Below are 25,025 nucleotides of genomic sequence, written 5' to 3' on the forward strand. Positions count from 1 at the left end.
ACTTATATTTTTGTCAAAGGTGTGGTCTTATTAGGAAGTCACCCATAGGAGAGAAAATTATTTAGTTTGAGTTATGACTTCTTTTTGACCAGGAATCCATCACAAATAATGCCAATGGTGAAGAATAATGAAAATAGGAATAATTAGTCTTTAATTATCATTTACATAAAAACAAGAGTAGCAACAATAAAACATCATTATTACATTAAAAGAGCACACAAAATGTCACGTATCTTCATTTAAACTTAAGTCATCTTTGGCAAATAAACAATTTGTCTGTGAGAGTATTTACACGCTTCTTACAAGCATTTTCAGTTCATTTTAAAAGAGTTACGATTAACGAGGCTAATAATGTTCTTAACAAATGCCTTTTGATAAACGCAAAAAGAATATTTTAGACCTTTTCACTGGGTCATCAATGCAAAGAGGAGTTTCTAACACACTTACATTGAAACTTTCACGTTAAGCATTCCCCTGTCAGCTGTTTCTTAGTCTGAAACCTCTGTTAGTATCCATCTTTTCTTTTTCTTTTTTTCATATACTCTTTCTCTTTCTCGTTTCTGTCAAGTGCATGGCGGAAGGTTAGGTTGATTCACAGTATTGACTAACTTTGCTCCACAGAAAAGTTGGACTCCGATCTGGAAGAAGGAGGGGGAAAAAAGATGAGATTCTCTGAAAATATACCTATTTTTAAATAAAGTAGCTCATAATATGTGTGACTTTACAGCTCTTGGTGCTTGTTAATCATGTGGTTGTTATACTCCAACACTGGAGGGATGCTCTCCTCTTCCTCGGGGACCTGCAAGACACAATTTGAGCATCATTTCCTATTGCTCATCACACCAGCATCTTCAAACCCCAAAGTCCATCCAGAGAGCAACTGCGTCACCTAGTGGCAAGAAACCACTCACCTCCCAGTAGACTTCATCATCGAAGCAGTTGTCGTCAGCGGGGTCTCCCCAGATGGGGATCCTGAGGATGAGACCTGCAAAAAAACAAAAAGAAAATAAGAGTTCAAAATTTAGCAGTACTGGTTTTCATTTCACTTTTTTTAAGCTTCCAATCTTAAATGGCTAGAATCCCTTTAATCATCAAATATTTTAGTGAAGCAAAAATAATAGATGTTACAGGTTCATTATTTAACAGTTGAAATGCCAATGTTCTATCTACCCTTCTGTATTTTCAATTTAACAATGATGGTGAAGTATTTTGAACAAATCTAAAGAAAATGGGACTCACCAACAAGAGCTCCTCCCACAAGGCCAAAGGCAATGGCCACACACGTGCCGGCGGCCTGAAAGCCTCCCTGCGTGCCGACAGACCTGTTCTCAAACTTTCCTTCAAGATCAAAGGTGTCGATAAGTCTGGAGGAAGACAAAGTGATGTTCAGAAGCACGTCTACCAACTTTGGCTATTATTGCAAAATCACATACTACTAAAAACTTAATTTTAATGAGAAGCATGAGCAATTTTATTAGTCAATTGTGCTTATTGTTACAGTTTACTTCATGGTGCTCTTTTCTAATCTTGTTAGCTTACCCCTGTTTGCTGTAGACTGATTCAGTGGCAGCCGCGGCCACAATTGCGCCAGTAAAGCCACCAAGCATTCCCGGCACGGCATGTAGGTTGTGTACACCGCATGTGTCCTGCAGTTTCAGGTATTTTTCCAAAAATGGCTAGGAAACGGGGGAAAAAATCATCATCAGCTTATAAAATCACAGCAAAGTCAAATGAACTGAACGTCTATTGCAGTTAAAGGCTTTAAATGAGTAAACTGCTAAGATAATGGAAATTTAATCAGTTAAGGCATGAGTAAAAATGTTTTTTGTTTTGTTTTGTTTTTTGCTTCTTCTCACCGTGACAAAAAGATAGCCAAAAGTAGAGATGATGCCCGTGAGGAAGCCCACAATGAGCGCGCCGTAGGGCATGATCATGAACTCGGCCGCAGTTCCCATGGCAACGCCCCCGGCCAAGGTGGCGTTCTGGATGTGAACCTATCAGGTGACAAGTCACATTAGTCAACGTTTCCTGGCAGGGTGCTTTCCACCTCTCACTCACCATGTCCAGTTTTCCTCTCTTCTGAGACAGGCTGGAAATGGCCACCGCCGTGAGGACGGATGATGCCAGGGCGATGTAGGTGTTGATGGCCGTTCGGTGTTGGCCGGCGCCGTGGTCTGTGATGGCGGAATTGAAACTGGGCCAGAACATCCACAGGAACAACGTGCCTGTGAAATAGTGAGAGTCAGATGTGGCTGGGAGTGACTGGCAAACAGTTTCTAGGGGAGGAAGACAAGTACCGATCATGGCGAACAAATCCGAGTGGTAGACGGATCCATTCAGGCGTTTGCTCAGTTTAAGTTTTGGTCGGTAGAGAACCCAGGAGATAGCCAGACCGTAATATCCACCAAAGGCGTGGATGACCATGGAGCCACCGGCATCTCTGCACTGTTGAAACATTTGCATCCGTGTTATAGGTGGAAATTGAGTTCTACCTTTCCTTTGTGCTCATGTACACTTGTTAGAGCCCCAAGTGAAACACAGGTTTATTTTTATTCATAGTATGTAACTCAATACAGGGCTATGTATAAATGGAGATAAGTGTCCGATTGATTTAAAACAATTAATTGGTCGCTCCCTGTCAAGATGGATTGGACGTATGGCGCCGTCAATGGGAAGCAGTGAATTAACTAATGATTGGTATCTGCAAAATTCCAGATCCCTCATGTTTCAAAAATATACCTCAGTGTGCGCTTATCATATGTTGAATGAGTCAATCCAAAGCAATACCTTGAACAATGATACCAGGGCTTAAATTTGATTGACAGATATCATTGTTTCATTATTGTGGTTGTAATCCGCATTGATGTGTGACAGTAATGCGGCGTAATGAGAGGTGTTTATCTTGTCATCGCTAATGTATGGAGATATACTTGTTCTGTCATTTATGCTCAATGCTGCATGCGACAGCAAAAAAAAAAACTTAAGTTTTGCATTTAGGGCCAAATCTAGACTAAATTAAGTAGCATTATTTATTTATTTAAATCTCAAACCTCACTTCATTTTTTCATTGTATATACATGTTTTTTTAGGACTACTTATTCATGTGCGCACCTAATGGCGAAACTTTAAATCCCATTGAAGTTGTATAATGACAATAAAGGCATTCAATTCAAGTCAATTCAATTGACTCACATGTAGGAGATCGAGGATGATGTATTCTTCCACAGCAAAGAGGGTAACGCCAAATAGGGTGAAGACCAACGTCTGGACCGGGCTGACCTTCCCCAACAGGGCTCCGTAAGCAATCAGAGAGCCGGCGCAGCAAAAGTCAGCGTTGATCAAACTGCAAGATAGATTGAAATTGGGAGAGTCAGTTAGTTTTTGCAATGGCTCATCTTGCCAGACTTGAAGGTCCAGCTTCTTCCAATCCACTCGGGGTTAGACTCACATGACAGAAGCAGTCTAAAACAATTATGTAGTTTGCCACAAAGTGGAAATTCCAGTTCAAAGAAAAAACAACTATACCAGCTTCATTGAAGTAAGACCTTCCTCTCACCTTTCAACTCCGATGGTGATTTTTCCAGTCTTGGGGTCCAAGGCGTGGAACCAACCCTGCATGAGAAGAGCCCACTGCAGACCGAAGGCGGCGATCAGGAAGTTGAAGCCCACCCCACTGAAGCTGTAGCGTTTCAGAAAGGTCATCAGGAAACCAAATCCAACAAAGATCATGACATGGACGTCCTGGAAACCTAAAAATATTCAGATCAAATTTTGGTGTCACTAATATGATTGACAAGCAATAATTACTACCGTTCAAGTATATGTAGATACAAATGAAGCAAATCTGAATGTCTTTTTTGAATGGGTGTAATAGTGGGGTCATAAATACATATTTTAATGACAAAAATTGTAGAGAAATTGTACTTTCAAAATGTCAATGTTTTGATTATATTTATGTGTACTCTAAATTCAAGTGATCTTAATGCCCTAAAAAAGATTTCACCCTTTTATGATCAATAACCAAGGATCTCTGAGCATTACAAAGTGACTATTTTTGTTAATGAAAAAAAAAGATTCTTAGAATGAATGTTTTTCATTATCATTAGTCATTATATGCTTTTATAATAATGTTCTGTAATTATAAAAATATATTAATTCTCACAATGTAAAAAAAACAAGGCTAAATGAACTAAATTGAAAGGAATGAAAGTAGTTATAATAGTAGTAAGTAATTATCAATCTCTCCCCCCAGTCAAAATAGTCAAAAGTTAAATTAGAGCCATGTAAAAAAGTCAAAATCTTCACATGAAAGGCTCAAATGACATATTCTTACACTTTAAAAAAAAAAAAAACAATCATGGGTGTCTCATATCTTGGATTTTTTTCATGATCCAGTAAATATCACAACTTTTTAAAGAAATGCGATGTCCCAAGGGAAAAAGAAATTGACATTTTAGCCACAATGAACAAAAAGCTTCTAAAATAAGAATGAAAAAAAATAAAATACTGACTGGGATATCTGAAGTAGAAGTCATTTTCAATATCGCTGGTAATGTTGTTCTCCGCTTTGTATTCCTCCCAATGAGCGTCCGACTCGTCGTCGTAGCGGATGAAGACCCCAAAGAGGATGACCATAGCGATCTGCCAGACGAAGCAGACCACGGGTAGACTGACCCTCACATTGGTGTTCTTTTGAACGTTGCACATGGCCCGGCAGCAGTTCCCCATGGTGAGTGAACTCAGTGATGCTCTGCTCGCTCTCGGTCTACCGCTGCATCACAGCTGCTTTTTATACAGACCTGAGGAGGCGTGTCGCGCTTCACGTTTTCATGAACTCCAAAGCACATGGATAGCATTCACTCCCCACCTGACTGAGAGGAGGTACACCAACCACTCCTTTACCTGCAACATCTCTCGACGAATCAACATTCCTTACCACACAATGAATTAAACTGTGGAGAGTCTAAACTTGGACTACACAGATATTCCTATAATTAATGGCAGTGATATCAAATGTGCACAAGCAGGGCACACTTATTACCTTGAGAGTGTAAAAGATTATAGAGGCTAGGTATTTCATAACTAATGCCTCACGTGGTCATAAAACATATTCAGCACGAGACGTCCGATCTAAGTTGACAGAGATGGCATCCAATGAGTGACTGATTGGCAGCCAATGAGTTAATTGATGTAGTGTTGTGTGATGCAAGAAGTTGTATAATTTGTTTACTTGCGTTGTGCCTTGAGATAAGAGTTTTGTTTGTGTTTAAATATCAGTTGCTCTTGTGGGTATCATTAATGAAGTGAAAGGTACATATATATTATATCTATGTAAAACAATCACATGCTATTTCTTTTAAATCTTTGTTTGAGTGTGATAGCAAATAAATACTTGTAGTTTTAAGTCTCTATTATGGGAGTTTTCTGTTGCAACTGGGAGACAAAATTGTTGCTCTTTGAGGTGTGACGGCTATTTTTAATTCTTTTTTGAGTGGGAATTCCGACATGTTTCCCCATCAAGCAATGCTTTTGAAGCACGAGGTAATTTTCTTTAATTGACAACAAAAAGAACACACACATTAGGCAAAACAAGTAAGATATGAAGAAAAATCTTGACGGGAGAAAGAAAAGTTGGGATCGAGTTCTATAAACAAAAATTGTTAAAACATTTGGAATGACTTAAAACAACAATAACGTTATTTTTCAAAATGTTATGCAAGGATAAGCGGTTCCAAAAAATGAATGAGTGAATGAATTATTATGCAGTGTGACAACTGCAGCCTCGATTTGATTCAAATTTGAGGCTTCAAACATAACAAAAAGAGAAGTACAACTTATGTGTCCTACCATCTGGCACGTGTTTAAGAGGATAGGGGAATAAAACATTGTGTAAGGAGCCCATTCACGTGTCTACTGACAGCAATTGTGGCACCAAGACCCAAAAAAAAAAGAGAAAAAAGCTTTCTGACACCATCGCGATCTGGAGATTATCTCAAAAGAGTTCGTCACATGTTAGGGAAGGCTGGTGTTTTTCTGACATTAAGAACATTCCAGATCATATCTTCTTCCTATAAGTGGTGTTTCATTTCATAATGTATTATGCGCCTTTGAAGAGACATTATATATACGTATATATGTGAATATATATGCATATATATGTATATATATGCATATATATGAATATATATGCATATATATGAATATATATGCATATATATGTATATATATGCATATATATGAATATATATGCATATATATGAATATATATGCATATATATGAATATATATGCATATATATATATATATATATATATATATATATATATATATATATATATATATATATATATATATATATATATATATATATATATATATATATATATATATATATATATATATATATATATATATATATATATATATATATATATATATATATATATATATATATATATATATATATATATATATATATATATATATATAGTATGTAGTAAAAAAGAAATAAATAACAAAAAGACACGAGTAGTATATGCTACATATGAATAATTCCAAATAAAATGACTTTGTTGAAAATCTTTCATAAAATAAATGAAAATAAGCAATCATTGATTCAACCCCCGAGTCAAAATGGATTGGAAGCCAATGAGTTTAACAAACAAACAAAAAAACATAATTGTGCAAATTCAGAAGCCCACGTCTAGAAATTATTATGTCTTGATCGTTTCCCCGCGTTGACAAATTTGTACAAGCATGACACCCAACTTTCAACAGTTATAAGAGCGCTAAAACAATACCTATTGAATGAAATTGCCATTGAAAAGACAACACTCTCTATACTGTAGGCAGCATAAATGCATAAGAATTAAGGTGAAGAGAGTGTACAAAAGGGAGGGCCTCAACGGGAATGCAAACTATTCATTCTAATAGATGTAAAAATGATACAAAGTCACCTTGAAATATTTCACCTGGGCTGGCGTCCGAGAGCATGTGACAGTGGGACCGTATGGACGTTTCAGATGTTATCTCCAGTGCAACATTCCAAAGTGGCTCTCCATCACATGGCTCGTACCGCCGCGCGATGGCGGGAGGACGATGCCACGACAGATACGAGCAGCACCTGTCAGTCAGCGAGGATGTGAGACACACACCAGTGAAATTGAGCAATTACAAAGACGAAGATCAACCCTACCTTTCATTCTGCGCTCGACCCTTTAAAACTTGTCATTATGTCTAATGATGATCATTGTCATGGGGCTTTTCTGGTGGCTATAAGTTTGTCAATGAGGCTATAAATTCTAAGCTGTCCTCACCTTGGGACTCGTATCTTTTTCTATCCGGAGTGCCGATTTACACTTTGTACATTTTAAGAATAGTTTGTGATGAGTCATATAGAAAGAGCCTCTAAAATACATACACTTTCATGAAATCGAAAAATCATGGGTTTAGTTCCCCTCCAAAAAAATGGCTGTGAAATAAACAGTAATTGCTGCAGGTTAATGAATGTAATAATTGTATCAATAAATACTTGAAATCTTTTCTATTACTGAGGCAGCCCGGCAGTGAATGAATGTAAGTTAATGATTTGTGTACTGAAATTCTTGTCAATTTTAAGAGTGTACATTGTTATTTTTGTTAAGATTAGTGGCTAACGCATAAGGTAGTGATTTTTTTATGTTTCTTGTCTTATATGTTCCTTGTGGGAAACTTAGTAAGTCTCTGCCCGGAAATAAAATCTCTATATGTGTATATAGATTGTTTCAACTTTGCTTTTGAACTGTTGGCATTATTGAATTGACGTTGATCTTGATGTATGTGCTGAAGTGGCGAAAGCTCTATCATCTTATTGTGCAATGTACAGTGACATTAAATGGAATTCTATTCTATTCAATTGTTCTTTTTTTGCTCTATGACCAAGTGTCTAAGTCTAGGCAGCCACAAAATAAGTGTATGGCAAAAAAATGTACAGGATTTCATAATAGATTGTATGTCAACGCAGTAGGAAAAGGGGGAGAATGACAAATGGAGTTCTATCTGTCACACTTACTTGCAGTCACTCGATGTTAAACAACAAATATCATGTATTTGCCTTCAATTGTATATTTCATAATTCCACCATTTTACAATTAAAGTTTGTGTAATTTTCAGTCCATTTTTTTCTGGATGTAAAACAAATACCATTGCTGAATGTATAGGCTTTTACTTCTCATGTTATAATGGCATTTTCTTTGAGCATGTGTTCATTTTCATTTGATTAAAAAAAAGGGTGTTTACATAGTCAGGACGTTTTAATGTTAATCCTTTAAGTGTACTAAGATTCCCTTTGTAGATGACATTGGCATTAATTCACGACGTTTTCAGAGCGCAACCTTTCCAGCTTGGGCCAAAATGCAAATCCTGCCGCTGGTGATTAGATGATTTTTATTGATTAATTTAACAGAGCCGAGGCATTCAAGTTCCTCCAGAATGCCTGACGAGAGTGACTAAGCAGGTAGAAATTTGAAAAGGGAGACAGTAGACAGATGCCCTGGAGATACGGGAGCATGAGGCGAATGTTTTCTGCCGCCAAACGTCGCGATCACTGACGACAATGTGACCCTTTCATAACCTTGCTGGGATGTAAACAGGAGGGTTGCGTCCTGTCACGTGGTCTCAATCACTCACACTCACTCACTCACTCACTCACACACACACACACACACACACACACACACACCCTCACGATGTTAGAACCAAACGCAGGTGACCCGCCTGTCATTATTGTTTTTCTTTCTCTCTACTGAAATCATTAACATGCCATTGTGGCATATCACATGTCAGATTATTTAATGATGTTTAAGGTCTAATGTCACAACACATATCTCTTTGGCAGTGACAGACGCCCAATCCATTTTAACTGGGAAAGGCGGGAAGCGATCAACTGATGGGAGTTATTATCAATTTTATCAATTTCCCTCTTTTAACTAATTACCCCAACATATACTCTGTGAATTGAACTGAGTTAAGATAATGAGAAGTTTTGAATAGATCTCTATTGTGGTGATCACTGTAAGGCAAGGGTGTCAAACTCGGGTTGCTTCGTGTGCCGCTTTAATGTCAACTTGATTTCACGTGGGCCGGACCATTTTAGATATAATATTTAGATTTATTTTATTTTACAAATGGATTAAAAGAACTGCCGTAACACCCTTGAATATTCAGTTTTTTTATAGATCTAAAACAATGTTTATTTTATCCTTTTAAAAAAAATATTTTTAGATTTTACAAAATGATTTTTGTACTAAAAACACTATTTATTATACATTATTTATTTATTAAGGGGGAAAATCAGGAAATTTAATATACATCTATATTCGGCACTCCTAATTTACTTTGCCGGGCCACACAAAATGAGGCTGCGGGCCAGATTTGGCCCCCGGACCGCGACTTTGACACATGCTGTAAGGCTTAATCACGTAAGGATTTTTTGAATCACTGCTCAGACCTGATTTATGTTTACCTTTCCCAATAAAAATTGAAATGAAAGTACCCTTTTTCACAATCCTGGGTTATTTTTTACTGTATTGCCTTTTATAGCCCAAATTTACACTTATACTGTATGCATAAATAAATAACTGAAGTCAGATTTGATTTTATTTAAACCATGATTTATGAGGCTTTATATCTGAGGGTGTTTACGGTGATGCATCCCCACCCATTCATTTTCTTGAGTTAATGAAAGTAGAAGAAGATTAGAGCAGAAATGTCCTCACACCTGTACTACAGAGACCTGAAATGGAATTTGAAAAGGGGCGTCTGGGTGGCACCATTAAGTGTATTTTGACTTGCTGGGATCACATGAATGTCGTCGTAGCAATGCTTTTATCCTCCCCATGGGTTCAAATCAGTGAACGCACCATGAAAAGGGTTGCGCAACCATTGCAGAAAGTTCAGAAAAAAATGTTTTTGTAAATTTCATGACAGTCATGATGATGGATTAGAGACAGGTTACACACCCTTCACAACTCAAATATTCTGTACATTAAAAGTTTCACGTAAGCAAGCAAGGCCCTCCCCCGAGCCGGCCGGTTTGGTATGCTTACATTGCGTTATAGTACAGTAAAGGCATCTTTTGTTTTGACTTAACTTTTCTAGTAAAACTTGGAGACTTATGGGTATCTTTTTATATTTGTTGAGCACAGATGGAATGAAAAGGACGGAAGCCCCACCCCTGTCGATGCGAACAAATGGCGTGGCAGTTTTCACTGGGGTTCCCAGTAGGACCCCTGGTGTGATGGGAAGAAGTAGATGGGGGCGAGAGAACCCTGGATTATTTTGTTCTTGTTTTCAAAATACTAAAAGTGGTCATTTGCAGAGGCGGAGCTTATAGGAGGGTGCGGGCACACCTGGGCCCGGGCCTCTAAGGCCGTGTTTATCAACCAATGTGCCGTGAGCAATGTTCAGGTGTGCCGCGGGAAATAGCCAGAAGTCATACAATGTAATATTCAGAGTGAGAAATTAATATGAATATAACAAGATTAAAATTGGGCTAACACAAGGTTAAAATCAAAATGTGGTGAAGTTGTTTGATTTTGAGGGCATCACATTTTGGCTGTGTCAGCACAATTTCTTTGTCATAGTATTAGGAGATTATTCGAGTATTTTTTTGGAAAAGTCATAACATTGTGCGATTAAAAACATTACATTACAACGGAAGTTGTTTCAGGGTCCACAGACATTAACTTTTGGTGACATTAGTTCAGTGTGAAATTTTAGATTTTGGAATAATTTGGGAGGTTTATGTGATGCCTGCTGATAAAACTTTGATGAGAATAACTATTGTTAATATGGGCGGCATAGTTTTAAATTAAAAGACTTTCAGATGGTGACGTCCCTTGAGATTTTTTTCGATGCAAAAAGTGTGCTGCAGCTCCAAAAAGGTTGGGAAACACTGCTCTAGGGGACCTATTGTGCGGGTGTAAAGATTGCGTGGTTGGGCGAGAGAACAGTCGAAAACAAACAGATGATGGTCACAGATTGTACTCTTGTTTTTTTTTAAAGCGTTCAGCATTATTTGATTGTGTTTTGCGGAATTCCGGTATCGAAAAAAAAAAATCCATTTATATTTATCTCATTGCCCAAAAATTGTACAGAAAAACGCAGGAAAAAAATCTCAATGTTATCATCATATACCTATATAGTCTTCTTCCTCTGGACTAAGATAGTAACAAATAAGTTAGTAGTTTAGATGCCTTTGTGTTGATAAAGTTCTGTTTTACTGAAAAGTGGATGATCAACTCTACTACGACAGAGCACAATCCTAACAGATGAAAAAAAAAGATATGTCACGTTAATTGAAAACGTCAGCCACGTGTGGCATGAGATGAGACAAGCCTTTTTAATCGTAAATGAAGATAAAAGCTTGAATGAATTTCAAACTTTCCAAAATTTAACCCTTTAAGGTTATGAAACAAAACAAAAGAAAACATTAAAGTTTGCATAAACACTGCACACAACACTGTGGAGTGTCTTGTTCTATTTTTGTCTTCCTGGTTTAAGCCAATTGGAGGTCTATTACTGTCACTGTTATGCAATGGGTTGAAAAAAACAATCATAAAATATAGTTTTAATTAACACTGTATCATTCATCAATGTAATTATAATGATTAAAAACATTAGCTAAAATTATGAATAGGAAAATAAAATAGAATAATTGAGCATATTCATATATAAGTTTTTATGAAATGGCCATAAAATAGTAAAACACGGTTTTAATCCCATTTTGATCACCTAGGTCATCGATTACAACTATGCAGAGGCAAACTGGTGCATATTTTTTTTCTGTACAATTTCAATAGTTATGGAATCTGCAGATTTATTTTTGAATACTCATTGATAAGATCCTACTATTTAAATAGTGTGTGAAAACCCATGATAGTGGGACTTGTAATTGTGGTTTTGTTCACATTTGAGGTGCTGTGATCATTGATAAATAATTTGAAGGGGAATAAATGTAAAGTAATCCATCTAAAGATCGCAATTGGTGTTTTTCAGACGCTTTTTTTCCAATCCGGAGCTGCTCATCGTTTGAAATACAACGTTTTATATGAACAGATGAAACCAGTCACGACCTTTTGGTTTTCAGGTATGCGAGGAACTCAGTTCGTGCAAAGCGTGCATGCCTTTATAAGACAATATAATTGACAATAATTAACTTCAAACTAAATGTATAATGCTGTTCCAGATGCAATTGAGAAATGAAAAGATTAATTACGCAACAAAGATGTTCAGAATTTCCTGTTTTGGATATCGTATCTTGCAAATGTATCAAAGTCAAAATTTAATAATAATAATTTGGTTGCTTCAATGCACGCTACAAATAAAAGGAAAAATAATAAGGCTATTGGAACTTCATGATTTCAATTAATCTCCATAATATTTTTTTTTTTAAAGAAATTGACAAATTCATCATTGTAGAATATAATGGTAAATTCTCTATTTATCTCTCTTTAATTCCTTAGATTATTTTGAATGAAGATGGGCATTATTATAAGTTGTGAAATAATTGTTTAAATATAAATTTGATCAAAGTGGCTGTAAATTCCCCCCCCCCCTCCATCACCTGGGATGCCAGTTTTTTTAAATCACATTTGACCAATATTTTGCATTGAATATAGATCACTATCATTTTCAAGCTATAATATCTTACCAAGTCCTTTTGGGGCTCTTCTACAGATGGGAGGTTTCTTATTAAAATGCAGCAACCTGTTTCATATTTGAATACTCTTTATTGTCCCTGATTGTCCCTGGGTGGAAAAGGTGTGCCAGTGAGAAACTCGTAGGCATTGGCAATACGACTTTGTCACGTTCTTCAATGACACGAGCTGCTCTGTTTCGCAATTACACAAAATTAAAAATATAATAATAATCGCTCACTTCACACTCCTGTTTCAGCGGTATTCCATGCACGTTTCTCCGTAGAGAGTATTTCAGCCAGGAGGCAAATTATTGCAAAAACTTAGTCGTTTCAAAATGCTTCTAAATCTCTTTATAGTTTCTATTAAAAGAAAAGATTAACTCACTTGACTCCAACACACTCACCCGGTGCGTCAAGGCTGGAGGTCATGGCTATCTTGCAGGTGTCTGGAGGTGACGTACAGAAGAGGGGGGGTTATAGTCTTTGGCGACCAGATGAGGAGGCCGACATTTACCGGCATTCAAGCTGCGAAAATTGCCTCTCGGCTGGCTAAATGGCGAAGAGCAAAGTGGGGTTAAAGGTGGCAACATAATCATCTATTAAACTAAAGTCTATTGAAGACCAGGTGAGGAGGCTGAATTGTTCATGCACTCTTATTAAAAAGCACATTTTATTTTTGTGTTCTGTGGCTGTCTATGCACATTATTTAGTTTTTCAATTGTAAAAGTGCTATGAAATTGTTAGCATTTAAAAAAATAAAAAACACTTCCCTGATATAAATTTACATACACAACATCTAAGCCATTTGAGCAGTTCAAATTGATTGGAAGTCTATTGAGTGTAAAACTCATTTAAATTCACTTTAGTAAAGGCTAAAAAAGAGCCATATGGGGCCCTGGAGCCACAACTTGCAAAGCCCTGATTGTACCTCTATCATTGTAAATGGCACTGAAATATTCATTTCTAGCTCTGCGGATTCAGCAGAGGAGAAATGATTTTGTGGCTGATATTTATTTGTGAAAAAAACTTTTTGTACTAAGTCTTATTCTTCCAGATGTCATAGAGAGCCAATCTAAGTTTGTGAAAAGAGGGTCTATTTTGGGGCTCATGCTGCCAGCAGCTGCTCATAAGCATGGACACTTCCAGCGGGCAGTCCCGTGGAGCTGGCATACGATAACCTAAAATACATACACATAGACATATAATATTGAGAAGTACAACACTGACAGAAAATCATTTGAATTGTTTAACCACAGCATTTTATTTCCTGACCTTTGTCTACCTCCTCTCTGGCCTGTTGGTTGTTCATGCTGCTGTAAGGCGCCATTCCCATGGAGAAGACCTCCCACAGAAGAACCCCGAAGCTCCAAACATCACTCTCCGTGGTATAACGTCCTGAGAGAAGCCAGAAGGGGGCAGTGTTGAACCAGACACGAGCAATATAGATCAAAACCTACACAGCCACAATTCAACTAAACAAACCTTGCTATTATGGTTGATAACGACATCAATAGCAATATATTTCAAATATTGCAAGAGAGAGTAAATCAATCACACGTTTATCTTTGCATTTCAAACGTTGATCATTTCAGAGAATGATTGACATGGGTTATTTTTCAATTTAAGTGAAAAAAATCATTTCATTTCATCAAGTGACATCATTATGATTTGTTTCTACTGGTGTGAAGGTGTCAAAGTAAAGGCCATATCATTTTGTGTGGGCTGCAAAAGTAAATTGTGTGTGTCAAATCCTATTACAAGCCCCAAATCATATTTTAAAGTGGATAAATAAATATCAAAAATAAAACAAAGTTAAAATATTGTACTATGTACTGTTTTCATTTTTAAATAGATACGTATAAATGAACAAAGAATAGAAAACTAAACTACAAAATAAGATTAACAACTTCTTACCCTTTATTTTCTAACCCCAACCCTAATAAAACCAAAAATGTTTTAAAATGCTATTAGGAAACTCATAAAAGAGGACTTGAACAAATGTTTTAGTCAGAAATGAATAGCAACTATCAAAATAATTGTTGATCCATTTGATAATCGATTAGTTCTCGATTAATGACTTCATCATGACAGCCCTCACAAACATGACGGACCTCCAAAGAAAACCATAACAATGATGAGGCCCACAATAAATATGGGGTTGGCACCACATCACAACAGCATTTTTATAGAGTCGAGGCTTAAAAAGTGAAATTGGTGTCAAACCGAGATCAACGCGAGGATCAGGGGTCACCAATGAGCTAAAATGGATACAAACATTACTGAAAAAATTGCTCAAACAGCTCTCCATAGCAGTTAACGGGTTGCTGATGTGTGCTACCATTGTGCGGGTGTGTGCAGATGGTGATTGCGAAGCAAAGGTCAATGTGTGATACCATAGTTGAGCGCTTCAGGGGCCGTCCATTTGATGGGAATCTGTCTGAGGCTGCCCTCCGCCGAGTAGACGCCATCATCCTGTTGTCGTGACATCCCGAAATCACTGATCTTGACCACTCCCCGATCCGTCACCAAACAGTTTCTGGCTGCCAAATCTCTGGGAACACACAGACAAGTGTACGTATGTGTGTATATGCACAAATGGATGTCAGTGAAAGGACGCAGGAGAAGATATCACTTGCGATAAGCTGTCACAAAATACAAACAACTAACACTTATTTGCAATCTCGATACAGTAATACCTCGTTTAGCGCGGTCAATAGGTTCCAAAATCCGCTGAAAAAGGTCAATAACTGCAATGTAGCCACAGCATATTCATATTATTTGGACATTTTAAACCCTTCTCTGTACAATTACTCAACTCTTGAAGCTGGACACTGGCCTCTAGTTGTGACTTGCCTTTTTTCCCACATTTTCAAGCCACGTGGTGAATTGGCGATAGTCAATGAGCTAAATGGAAAGGTATTTCTGTGTTTCCTTGATTACGCTGCATCTCTCCAGTGAATATTATACGCAGCAAAGCATTTTATTTATGCTGTCATGCCTAAACGCAGCCTTTTTATCCTTTTCTGTTAGTGTGAACATTTAGCAGAACTGCAATTACTTGACTTAAATGAAAGAATATTAATTATTGTCAAGTTGCTTGCAGTTATTTCTGGGTTCATTTTCATTTTGTCCAACCAGATAAAATGTTATACCATCTATGAATTTAAAATATGGATTGCTCAGTGATCTAAAATAATAACCTGAAAATACTGTGCCGTATATGCATTACCTGTGAATGCACTTTCTTTTCTCCAGGTACTCCATGCCGGCTGCAACATTTTCTGTCATCCTGACCAGGATCTTAGGAGTCTGATTGGGACCATCTTGATGCAAGAATGAGAGCAAATCTCCACCTTGTCAAAATAGGAACACAGCTTGCATCAGTTCAATGTTTATGAGATGCTGTTTCTTCTGGGATCTTGGCTACTTCCTTCCTACTTCACGGTGGAGTTATGGCAAGCATCAAGTAAAAAAAAATGTCAAGATGATTTACACGCTAAAGTTGCAGTTTCTGCAGTTTTGCACAAAAATCTAATGTTGTTGAATCGACTCTACCTTTCATAAAATTTGCCTTCTTCAAAGTGACGTTGAAAGTAGGTATGCAAAACATTACATATTTCTTAGCTTAGTATTTCCACACGGTGATGTGATTCTCAAAGGTTGACTGGTCTCAAACTGAACATGAATCTTAGATATTAAATAGATGAACAATTTTTGTCTTATGATGGGAGCAAAATGAGGTATTTTTCAGGAAAAACTCCATCCTTCAATCACTATACCTTCAACTAGCTCCATTATAATGTAAATGGGCTCTTTCTGGGTGCACACACCAATCAACTTGACAATGTTGGGATGATCATACTGCTTCAGGATCCTGTGTGACAGAGCAAAATATTCATTAGAGGTCTCTACCTTGGGTGGGGGTGTTTCATAGGTTCCTTACCTGGCCTCCATCAGAAATTTGCTCCTGAGTTCCGTTGCCAGGTTCTCCTTACAAGCCTTGACTGCCACAGGGGTGTTATTAAAGCGCAGAGTCCCACGGTACACCTCCCCAAAGTTACCCTGCCAGGTCCAATAAGAGTTTGAGCGCGGCAAGATGTTTGCGTGAATAATTTATTGACACGCAAACGTGCGCTACACTGGTTGCATTTGACGAGGCCATTCATCAGAAGCATTGTTTGGAGATGAAGAGACTTCGGCAATCAGCAACCAATTATGCAGCTGCGTCGACTCATTATACATTTAATTAAGACAGGCGCTTTTAAATAATCCAGTACATAAAAGGAACGTTTAGCCTGGAAGAAATAAAATGCTTGAATTTAGGAATTGCATAGTTTTTTTTTTTAACCCTCAGTGGGGGAGTTGTTCAATACTTTGGTTGCCATTGACGACATCCAATCCCTTTTGACTGGGAGAGGCTGGCTGTCACTGAAAGATAAGCATTAACTGGCCCTTTGCCCAGAGCAAGTTTACTTCTATGTATTTGACATTTATTTTCTATTCATTTAATTAACATTTGATTCACATTTGACTATGTTTACTCATAAAACAACATAAAATAATCTTTATTCATCTATATTTTTAAATATATGTGTATATGAACCCTGCTGTCAAAATATCTTTGGGATTAATATTATTACTAATCTTTTTTTAAAACATGGAGATCTGCATCTTCATATCAGAGCATTGGCTTTTGAGTCATGTAGGGCATACGTATAGCATACCAAATGTTGATGTTATAGAAATTAAAATATTGCTTGCTATTAACAATGACAGGCAACAATTAATTTCAACTAGTAGGACCGGTTGTGAATGCGTTAGACATTCAATACATTTTGCCAGGTGAGCAGCAATCAGCTTCTTCCAGTTAAAATGGATTGGACTTCAAACACTGCCAATGGCAGCCAATCAGTTCCATCCAAAATAGCTGACTGGTTCTCAAACTAAGGTGACCCGAAGTAAAAAGTACACCAGGGTTGATGTGAAAATATTTTCATCCAGTTAATCTTACCTACCCGCCCGATGATGTCTCCTAATAATACACCCTCATGTTCCAGGACCCATTTGTCCTATCAAAGGGACAAAAAGCAGGGGAGACGGAGAGGGAGGGAGAGAGAGAGAGAGAGAGCTATTGAGCAGGCAGAGGCTCTCAGTCAATGCTAATGGAGCAGCAAAGTGAGCGATCACATGGGGGAAAATGACGCGGAACCTTGAGCACAGGTTTCCTCAGCTCTATATGACATTTTCGGGTGATGTGCTGTCGGGAGGAGAGCAAATGATGGATCAGCTGCGGGATGCTGTGGTAGCTCTCCCCATCCAGGCGGTACTCGTTCTACATTTCATCCAAAAACGTTGACGGCCGTGATAAAACACATAATAAAGAGTGATTGAAACTCTGCTCGTGAATCGCCGACATGTTGTCAGGGGCGGCGTCACTCACGTTTGTGTTCTGAATGAGGAAATGCTTGCAGGAGCCGTCCCAGTGGACGGAAAGTACATGGCCCTGCTTCCCCAGACTGGTTCTCACTAGAAAATCTCCATCGCATTGCAGCAGCTGGTTAACCTCCAGCCTGGGAACGGCGCCGTGGTACCAGTCCTGTTGCGCCAGAGGTCGATCCGCCTCCTCGGAAAATCACATGGAAAAACCTGAATAATCAGATTCTTTTTCATCATATAAAGCAATGAATACAGAAGGCTATGCATGCACGCCCTCTACTGTCTTATTCGTAACCTACAGCAACACGGGCACCAATAAGTCTGTCATTAATTCGTAAGGCCAATACAAAACTCTAAAGAGTGATCGAAACCGGACTATGCCACATAGCAACAAAGTTTCAAGAGTTTAACATTATATTTTGCAAGAAGAAAAACAACTACGACTACTTGAGTGGCACTTTGGCAGATCTTCAATCTGTAATGACAAAAGTCAAGGGTATGGAAAAGACAGCTCTCTATCATAATGGACTATTTGGTGGTGATCCAAATGAGGATTTTCTCAGTCAGCAAAAAACGCAAAAAACGCAAAAAACTGGGGAGTACTTTGAAAAATATTTCCTTAGCATTCCCGTTTTTCGCTATGTACTGCATATACCACGAAAAACGAGGGCAAATGAAAATTCAACCCAAAAAAAGTATGATATCAAATGTAATCGAACAATAATAATATTCCCCTTCGAAAAGATAAATCGGTTATGCTCCCCACACTGGTATAATGACTAGTTTACCATGTAGAAGTTTTAGAGTAAGCAGCTTTGCTTGATGTGCTGTTTAGTGCCTATGATGATCATCAAAATAACTCATCTATCATAAAATTCAGCAGTACTATCCCTTTGAGGTCTTATTTGAAGTGTCTAAACACATTTTACGCATGACCCATATGTTAATTGTTTTTTTAGGGTCGGTAGGTCAGCTCAGAATGAGTTAATAATTAGAGTCGACAGGTTTTTATTGTTTGAAATGTTAACATGTCTTCTCAGGACTGAGAAATTGACTTGATATTGTAAATGATTGTGCTTATGGATTATTTTGTGGAACGGTGTGCACATTAAAATGTCTTCTTCGTCAAGGTGTGGGAAAGTAATTGGAAAAATAAAAGGTCATTTGCATTTACTTATTATTATTTTTTTCTTTAAAGAGGCATTCATTGTAAGGTATTAGGCAATGAAGCAGTAAAAAAGAGATGCCTTCAGGAAGATTTTGTTTCATGGCTTTGACATTTCTCTTATGATTTATACTGAAAAAGAAATACTACAGTTAGGAATAGAATTTGTTGGAAAACGTACGTTGGAGCTGTTGGCCAAAAGGGATTGCGTGTCTTTTTCCAGCACAAGAGCAGGAGGAGGTTCTCGGGAGCCCAGCTCCTCCAACGTTGTCTTTAGAATCAACCTCTGGACTTCCATCTTCAGCCTCCTGCCTTGGAGTAACGCCACCTGCTGCCGACATTCCTCCAGAGCAAGTTTCTTGGTCAGCTGGTAGACTCTGTCCACCAGATTGGAATCAAATCAACTCAAAACTGGATCATGCGGGACAAAAACAAGTCAGTGGTTTTTATCTTCTTTATCCTCTGCAGTGAGCAGCAAACATCTGATTCATACTAAGGCTGGAATGACATCCTCCACTCTCTGTATTAATTTTGAAAACGTGCAATACAATTCTATGATAAACGGTGTCATACACGCAAAGTTAGTCTTTAGAGTATTTCACAAGGAGCTCGGGGGATTGTTTTCCAAAGAAGCTTTTTTAAGATGGCTGAAGTGATTGGAATGAATATTCAATTAAGGCAGAATATAGAAGTTGGGTGATAAGGGCTTGATCAAAGGAGCACGAGGATATAAAATATGTTCTATGATACAAAAAAAAAATTGGACCTCATTTTTAGAAGTTTGGTGAGAATTTAAAAATAGTTACACTATGTTACATACATATAAATATACATACATACACATACATATATGCATACATACACCTCCATATATACATACATGCACACGTATATACATATATATATATATATATATATATATATATATATATATATATATATATATATATATATATATATATATATATATATATATATATATATATATATATATATATATATATATATATATATATATATATATATATATATATATATATATATATATATATATATATATATATATATATATATATATATATATATATATATATATATATATATATATATATATATATATATATATATATATATGTATATATATGTATGTATACTCTATCCATGTATGAGTATGTAACTCAATAAAATCAAGTTTAAAACAACTAAGCGTTATTTAACCCATTGCCAACAACAAAATTCCAAATTATTAAAACTGATTAGAACATTATTATTTCAATGTTACAAACCATTTTGACTGAAAAGGTTGGCTCACCTCTGCCCTTTCCTGCCTTCTACATCCTCTGCCTCCAATTCCAGCTCCAGCTGTTCTACTGAAACCTGCTGTGGGATGAGAGAGTGGCTCACGCACAGCAGATCCTCCTCGACGGCAGACAGCCTGGGCCCGGAAGGAGAAAACAAAGTCAGAAATCGCGAGCAATCAAAAAAATGGAGACACATAAAGACAAAAGAACATTAAGGAGTCTGATATTTATTGACCTGTTCTCAAGGGGCTTCAGGGTTAAGTCATTCAGCTGCACTTCTTGAGGTTTTAAGTTCTCCGTGTTCTCCAAAAGACTGCAATCAAATTCCATACAAGCAAAACTCTCCCCCGCAGACCTGTAAATCCACAGGCAGGCTTTCACCAAAGAATTCTCTGGCCGGCATGGCGCCGCTTAAAAAAAAAAGTGAACTCCACTACCTGTTGTGATGAATGAAGCCATCGTACTCCGTGAGGGGATCGATGGATGTAATAGCGGTGGACATTTCTCGGTGGATGTGCACCACTTCTTGATGAAGCATGGAGGAGATGTAAAAATACTCCTGCAGGATCTCCTTTCTGGCATCAAAAGGGAGAGATTTTATTTCACTTGCATCATGTGTAAGGATGTTTAAAAATGTGTTGCCACTATTAAACTGTGAGTACAGGGGACTAAACTGTGGTTTGAAGGCTTTTGCAATTTGTATCCACACTTTATTATTATTTATTGATCATATTTTTATCTGTTTATTTGTTGTTGATACTTGTGCACTTCCCCACTTATTTATGTTGTTGACTACTTATTTGTTTATTATATAGATTATTTATTTGTGGTGAAACTTTTGCTTATTGTACTTGAATAATGACAATAAATTCAATTCAATTCAATTCAATTCAATTCAATTCAATTCAATTCAATTCAATTCATAAACAGTACAAACTAATTAACTGGTTCCAGATGACTAGATAACAACCCCCGCACCTTTTTTTCCAGGTGAAAAATAATGACCACGAAGAGAGATTTTTCAGGTCTGACAATAGAGATTTATCAAGAAAATTTTATATTCACGAATTGAACGCCAGTGATGTCCATCAGATTGCTTGCAAGCCCGTGTGAGTCCAGATGCATTGGACATCCATTGTTAAAATTTAGAAGTTAAATAATACAATTCCAGCACCCAACTGTTTGTATTCTATAAAAGACCTCAGCTGTAAATTAGAGAAAAGATGCAAAGCAGAATCCTAAATCTCTTACACAATGAGCACCATCTCCTGCTGCAGGGCCTGCAGGGCATTCAGCACATCAGGCTGGATGTGAGCGTAGTTTTGCTGCTGGTAGACTCGAGCGCCACCGACACTCAGCACATAGTCGTTGTGCGACTCGTGGAGTTTCACGGTGGCCTTGAGGCAACGCTCTTTTGCCCGGTCGCGCTCTTTATCTGTAAATATACGCCACGGGCAAGAAATGATCCGGTCAACCCACCCCCAAACAGGAAAAATGGGTGTAATGTGCATTTTATTGATTTATTTTCCGCTCGAGGCGAGAGCAAAACTGTTGAGTTATATTTAAGCAATATTTAGAGAAGTAGAAAAGTTCACCTTTACTGGCTTCCTGGAACTTCTTCTTTGCCTGAGTGACGTCTCTTGCCGCCTGCCTGTAGCTGCTCTTGAGCCTATCTGGCTCTGTCTGGGTCACCTGCGGCAAAGAACATCCTCTTTTCAAACATTCAACGCAGGAAAATTTCATCTCAAAAATGGCTTGTACAGGGCATTTGCTGTTTGAAGTCAACAACTTGCAAGTCTCTTAAGTTTTATGCTTTTATTCTATGAATAGTAGTAGTTTCACTCCCTCACCTTGCCGAGTTCTTGCCTCAGGAAGCTCCAGTGCTCCGCGAAGGTTTTGCGGAGTTGCCGTTTACCTCGGATGAGCAGCGTCAGTTTGCTGACGGGTCCGTTCAGCAGCTCTTCAGAACGTCTTCTCATCAACTGGCTCAGAAGGTCGGTCTGAGACACCAAAGTACCCCAAGACTGAAGGGGGAGAAAACGTGAGAAGGAGAACTGAGTGTAGATTTGTAGTAGCAGGAGCAGGTTTATATTGACAATACTTATTAGTTATTTCAACTTATGAAGGAAATCTATTGAACACATTGACTAACATTTGACTACAGAGAACAATTATTCGCTTAAATGAAGTGAAGATCTATATTTATAAATCACATGTTGGGTCGTTGGGCTCCAAAATGGCGTGGACTCACCTTGTTGAGCTGGCTGAAGTGGTCGTTTCCACCCGCAGGCTGCTTGTCCACCAGGGCGGCCATGTGGTGCAGCTGAGTGGCAAAGTCCCTCTCACTCTTCGCCCTCTGCCCCATCCACTTCTTCATGAGCTCCATCATGTGAATCTCAGAGTCCAGCAGCTTGAGAACCGCCACGTCAGCACGTGGGGAGTTCAAGTCATCTCCGAAGCCCATTTCTGGCCTTTACGCAGCAGCTTCGTTGGGTTCTGAAAGGAACTGACACACAGACAGAAACAATGTGGTGTGGTGTTCAAGCAGCTGCACTGACCAAGTTAAGTTACTTCCCTACCTTGTGTTAGGCACCATTTCCTCATTTTACATTAGTTTTTTTTTTGTTGCAAATTTGACTTTGAAGTCAGGCTATATTTCGAAGACCAGAATGGATGGTCCCCGTCAGAATGGATTGGACACCCGGCCGGCACCATTAACAGAGGCAAATGACTCTTGGAAGTGCCTTTTAATATAATCAAATAAAATGTTGACGTCCAAAAGTTGCATGGAGGCTGAGTAGGGAGCAAGTTTGCAAACGAGCTGAACGTTACTTTTGAAGCTTTTATTAACAGCTCGAGATGGTCGTCTTTTATTGAGAGCTATTGTCGCATAAAAACAATGGTTTGCTTTATAGCCCGGTGCAGAGCCACTCTCACTTCATTATTTGGATTTATGAGACAGTCGGTGTAAAATCATTGGATTAATTACACAAGCAAGCCATCCCATAGTCTCACTACACTGAGTAAAGAGAAAAATGTAGTATCGCAAACTGCTTTGAGGGGGTACCGAGGTTTAGTTTTTCTCTGTTTGTTTGGTGTTTTTTTTTTAAATGAGGTGCTTTTTTTCCTGAAGTTTTTGATGAAAACCTTTAGAAAAATATGCTCTTACTTGATAGGTTATTTTAGATTTGGAGGACACTTTGAATTTCAGTTCTAAAAGTAACGCTTCATTTTAAAAATGTCCTCACTTATGAAATAACCCAACTAGTGGCAGTTTTGAGTTGCAATCAAGTAAAGTGTGTGCAAATTTGCATAGATCTTTATTTTAGTAGAATCTATAATTGACATCAATTAAATAAAAAAAGAAAAGAAAGACATCTTTAAATTACAAGAAAATTACACGGCACCATTGATTTAGTACAAAAATAGGCCTTATTTAGAGGTTTTTTTTTTCCCAAGTAAGCCAAGTCATTCGTGTACAGTATTCATAGTTACACATTTAAGGTACTGCGAAAAGTCGACGGGGTTAACCGAGACTCCCCGAACGCATCATATGTCTACTGACCAAGCTCGGAAACGATAATCAGAGCCCTTAATTTTAAGTTGATGGGGTACATTCTCACGGCTTCCTTCACAGCAGCTCAACAATACAGAGTGTCGCAACAACCTCACACAAACTAAAGTGATAAGGACTTGATAGGTGATTGACAAGTAACAAGCCATACATCTTTGAGATGAGACAAAATGATTGTCTTTGGTTCTACCAACATTAATGCTCCTTTTCACCCATTTTACGCAATCTTTGCCAGCAAGCCGCTCCATAAGAAATGGAAAAAAAATCTTCTTGAAACCCATTTTGGTGTCACATTCCCTCAGTTTTATACGCTTCACGCAATAGCCCAAGTCTTTTATCCCAAGCCGCGTGCAATTTCCAAATTAGTACCCCACTTAAAGCCCAAATGTCAGTAGGCACTAATGTTGATCCACGATCAGTCCAAGTGCAGCCACATTGGGGACAAACACCTCCGTATTCACATGGGTGCCTGCTTGTTAGCCAGAAAGACTTTCCGGGGGGGCTGCTTCTCGACACAAGTGGTTAGCGTTAAACAGATTTATTTTCTGCGCCTGCCTCTTGCTCTCTAAACAGGGAAATTGATTGTCAGCGTCAGAAGAAAAAAAAAAACTTTTCACTTTAACAGGAATGGTCCAGGGAGCGTGGGAGTGCAAATAACATGGAGATGGCAATCTGGATGGAAACCTAAATGTGCCAAACGAAAAGAAAATGTCAGTCCTTTGGACCTTCCAATTTCCACTACTTGTTTGGAGCGCCATTTCCGTGAAAGCTGATGAAAATTTCCAGTTCACTTTGTTGATGGCTGAAACCACTTTGAGTGATGAGAGGTATTTATGAAGGGTGAGCAGCTGCGGTTTTGTACGCACATCA

General features: G+C 37.9%; 2 protein-coding genes across 3 annotated transcripts; both read right to left on the minus strand.

The window, feature by feature from the left end:
- Positions 1–128: 128 nt before the first annotated feature.
- Positions 129–4,761, minus strand: LOC144193922 (ammonium transporter Rh type C). Its single transcript, XM_077712591.1, has 11 exons — positions 4,512–4,761; positions 3,557–3,749; positions 3,193–3,343; positions 2,298–2,445; positions 2,059–2,225; positions 1,857–1,994; positions 1,540–1,676; positions 1,240–1,364; positions 912–985; positions 726–799; positions 129–638 (listed from the first exon to the last, which is right to left on the minus strand). The coding sequence occupies exons 1-11, from the start codon at positions 4,726–4,728 to the stop codon at positions 605–607; spliced, it is 1,458 nt and encodes a 485-aa protein (XP_077568717.1). The 5' UTR covers positions 4,729–4,761; the 3' UTR covers positions 129–604.
- Positions 4,762–13,318: 8,557 nt separating this feature from the next.
- Positions 13,319–23,088, minus strand: fes (FES proto-oncogene, tyrosine kinase). Of its 2 annotated transcripts, none has more exons than XM_077712590.1 (17): positions 22,833–23,088; positions 22,432–22,605; positions 22,177–22,273; positions 21,833–22,016; positions 21,019–21,156; positions 20,817–20,936; positions 20,593–20,715; positions 19,462–19,657; positions 18,120–18,299; positions 17,889–18,011; positions 17,695–17,748; positions 16,623–16,741; positions 16,459–16,553; positions 15,909–16,032; positions 15,073–15,230; positions 13,952–14,074; positions 13,319–13,857 (listed from the first exon to the last, which is right to left on the minus strand). In XM_077712590.1, the coding sequence occupies exons 1-17, from the start codon at positions 23,043–23,045 to the stop codon at positions 13,715–13,717; spliced, it is 2,364 nt and encodes a 787-aa protein (XP_077568716.1). In that variant the 5' UTR covers positions 23,046–23,088; the 3' UTR covers positions 13,319–13,714. The 2 variants fall into 2 exon arrangements, with proteins under 2 accessions (XP_077568716.1, XP_077568715.1); XM_077712589.1 differs by having other exon boundaries at positions 18,120–18,302.
- Positions 23,089–25,025: the final 1,937 nt, after the last annotated feature.

Source organism: Stigmatopora nigra, chromosome 3 (assembly GCF_051989575.1).
Source record: "Stigmatopora nigra isolate UIUO_SnigA chromosome 3, RoL_Snig_1.1, whole genome shotgun sequence".
Classification (NCBI taxonomy): domain Eukaryota; kingdom Metazoa; phylum Chordata; class Actinopteri; order Syngnathiformes; family Syngnathidae; genus Stigmatopora; species Stigmatopora nigra.

What these genes read in the sequence shown, in the direction of transcription:
- LOC144193922 (XM_077712591.1), bottom strand. Translation starts at nt 4,728, where the DNA reads ATGGGGAACTGCTGCCGGGCCATGTGCAACGTTCAAAAGAACACCAAT. An exon ending in CTTCTACTTCAGATATCCCA is followed by an intron (nt 3,750 to 4,511) that starts GTCAGTATTTTA and finishes GAATATTTTTAG; the next exon opens with GTTTCCAGGACGTCCATGTC. An exon ending in TGTGGGAGGAGCTCTTGTTG is followed by an intron (nt 986 to 1,239) that starts GTGAGTCCCATT and finishes GTTTTTTTGCAG; the next exon opens with GTCTCATCCTCAGGATCCCC.
- fes (XM_077712589.1), bottom strand. Translation starts at nt 23,045, where the DNA reads ATGGGCTTCGGAGATGACTTGAACTCCCCACGTGCTGACGTGGCGGTT. An exon ending in GGCTTCATTCATCACAACAG is followed by an intron (nt 20,937 to 21,018) that starts GTAGTGGAGTTC and finishes GTGGATTTACAG; the next exon opens with GTCTGCGGGGGAGAGTTTTG. An exon ending in GAAGGCAGGAAAGGGCAGAG is followed by an intron (nt 19,658 to 20,592) that starts GTGAGCCAACCT and finishes TCTGGTGGACAG; the next exon opens with AGTCTACCAGCTGACCAAGA.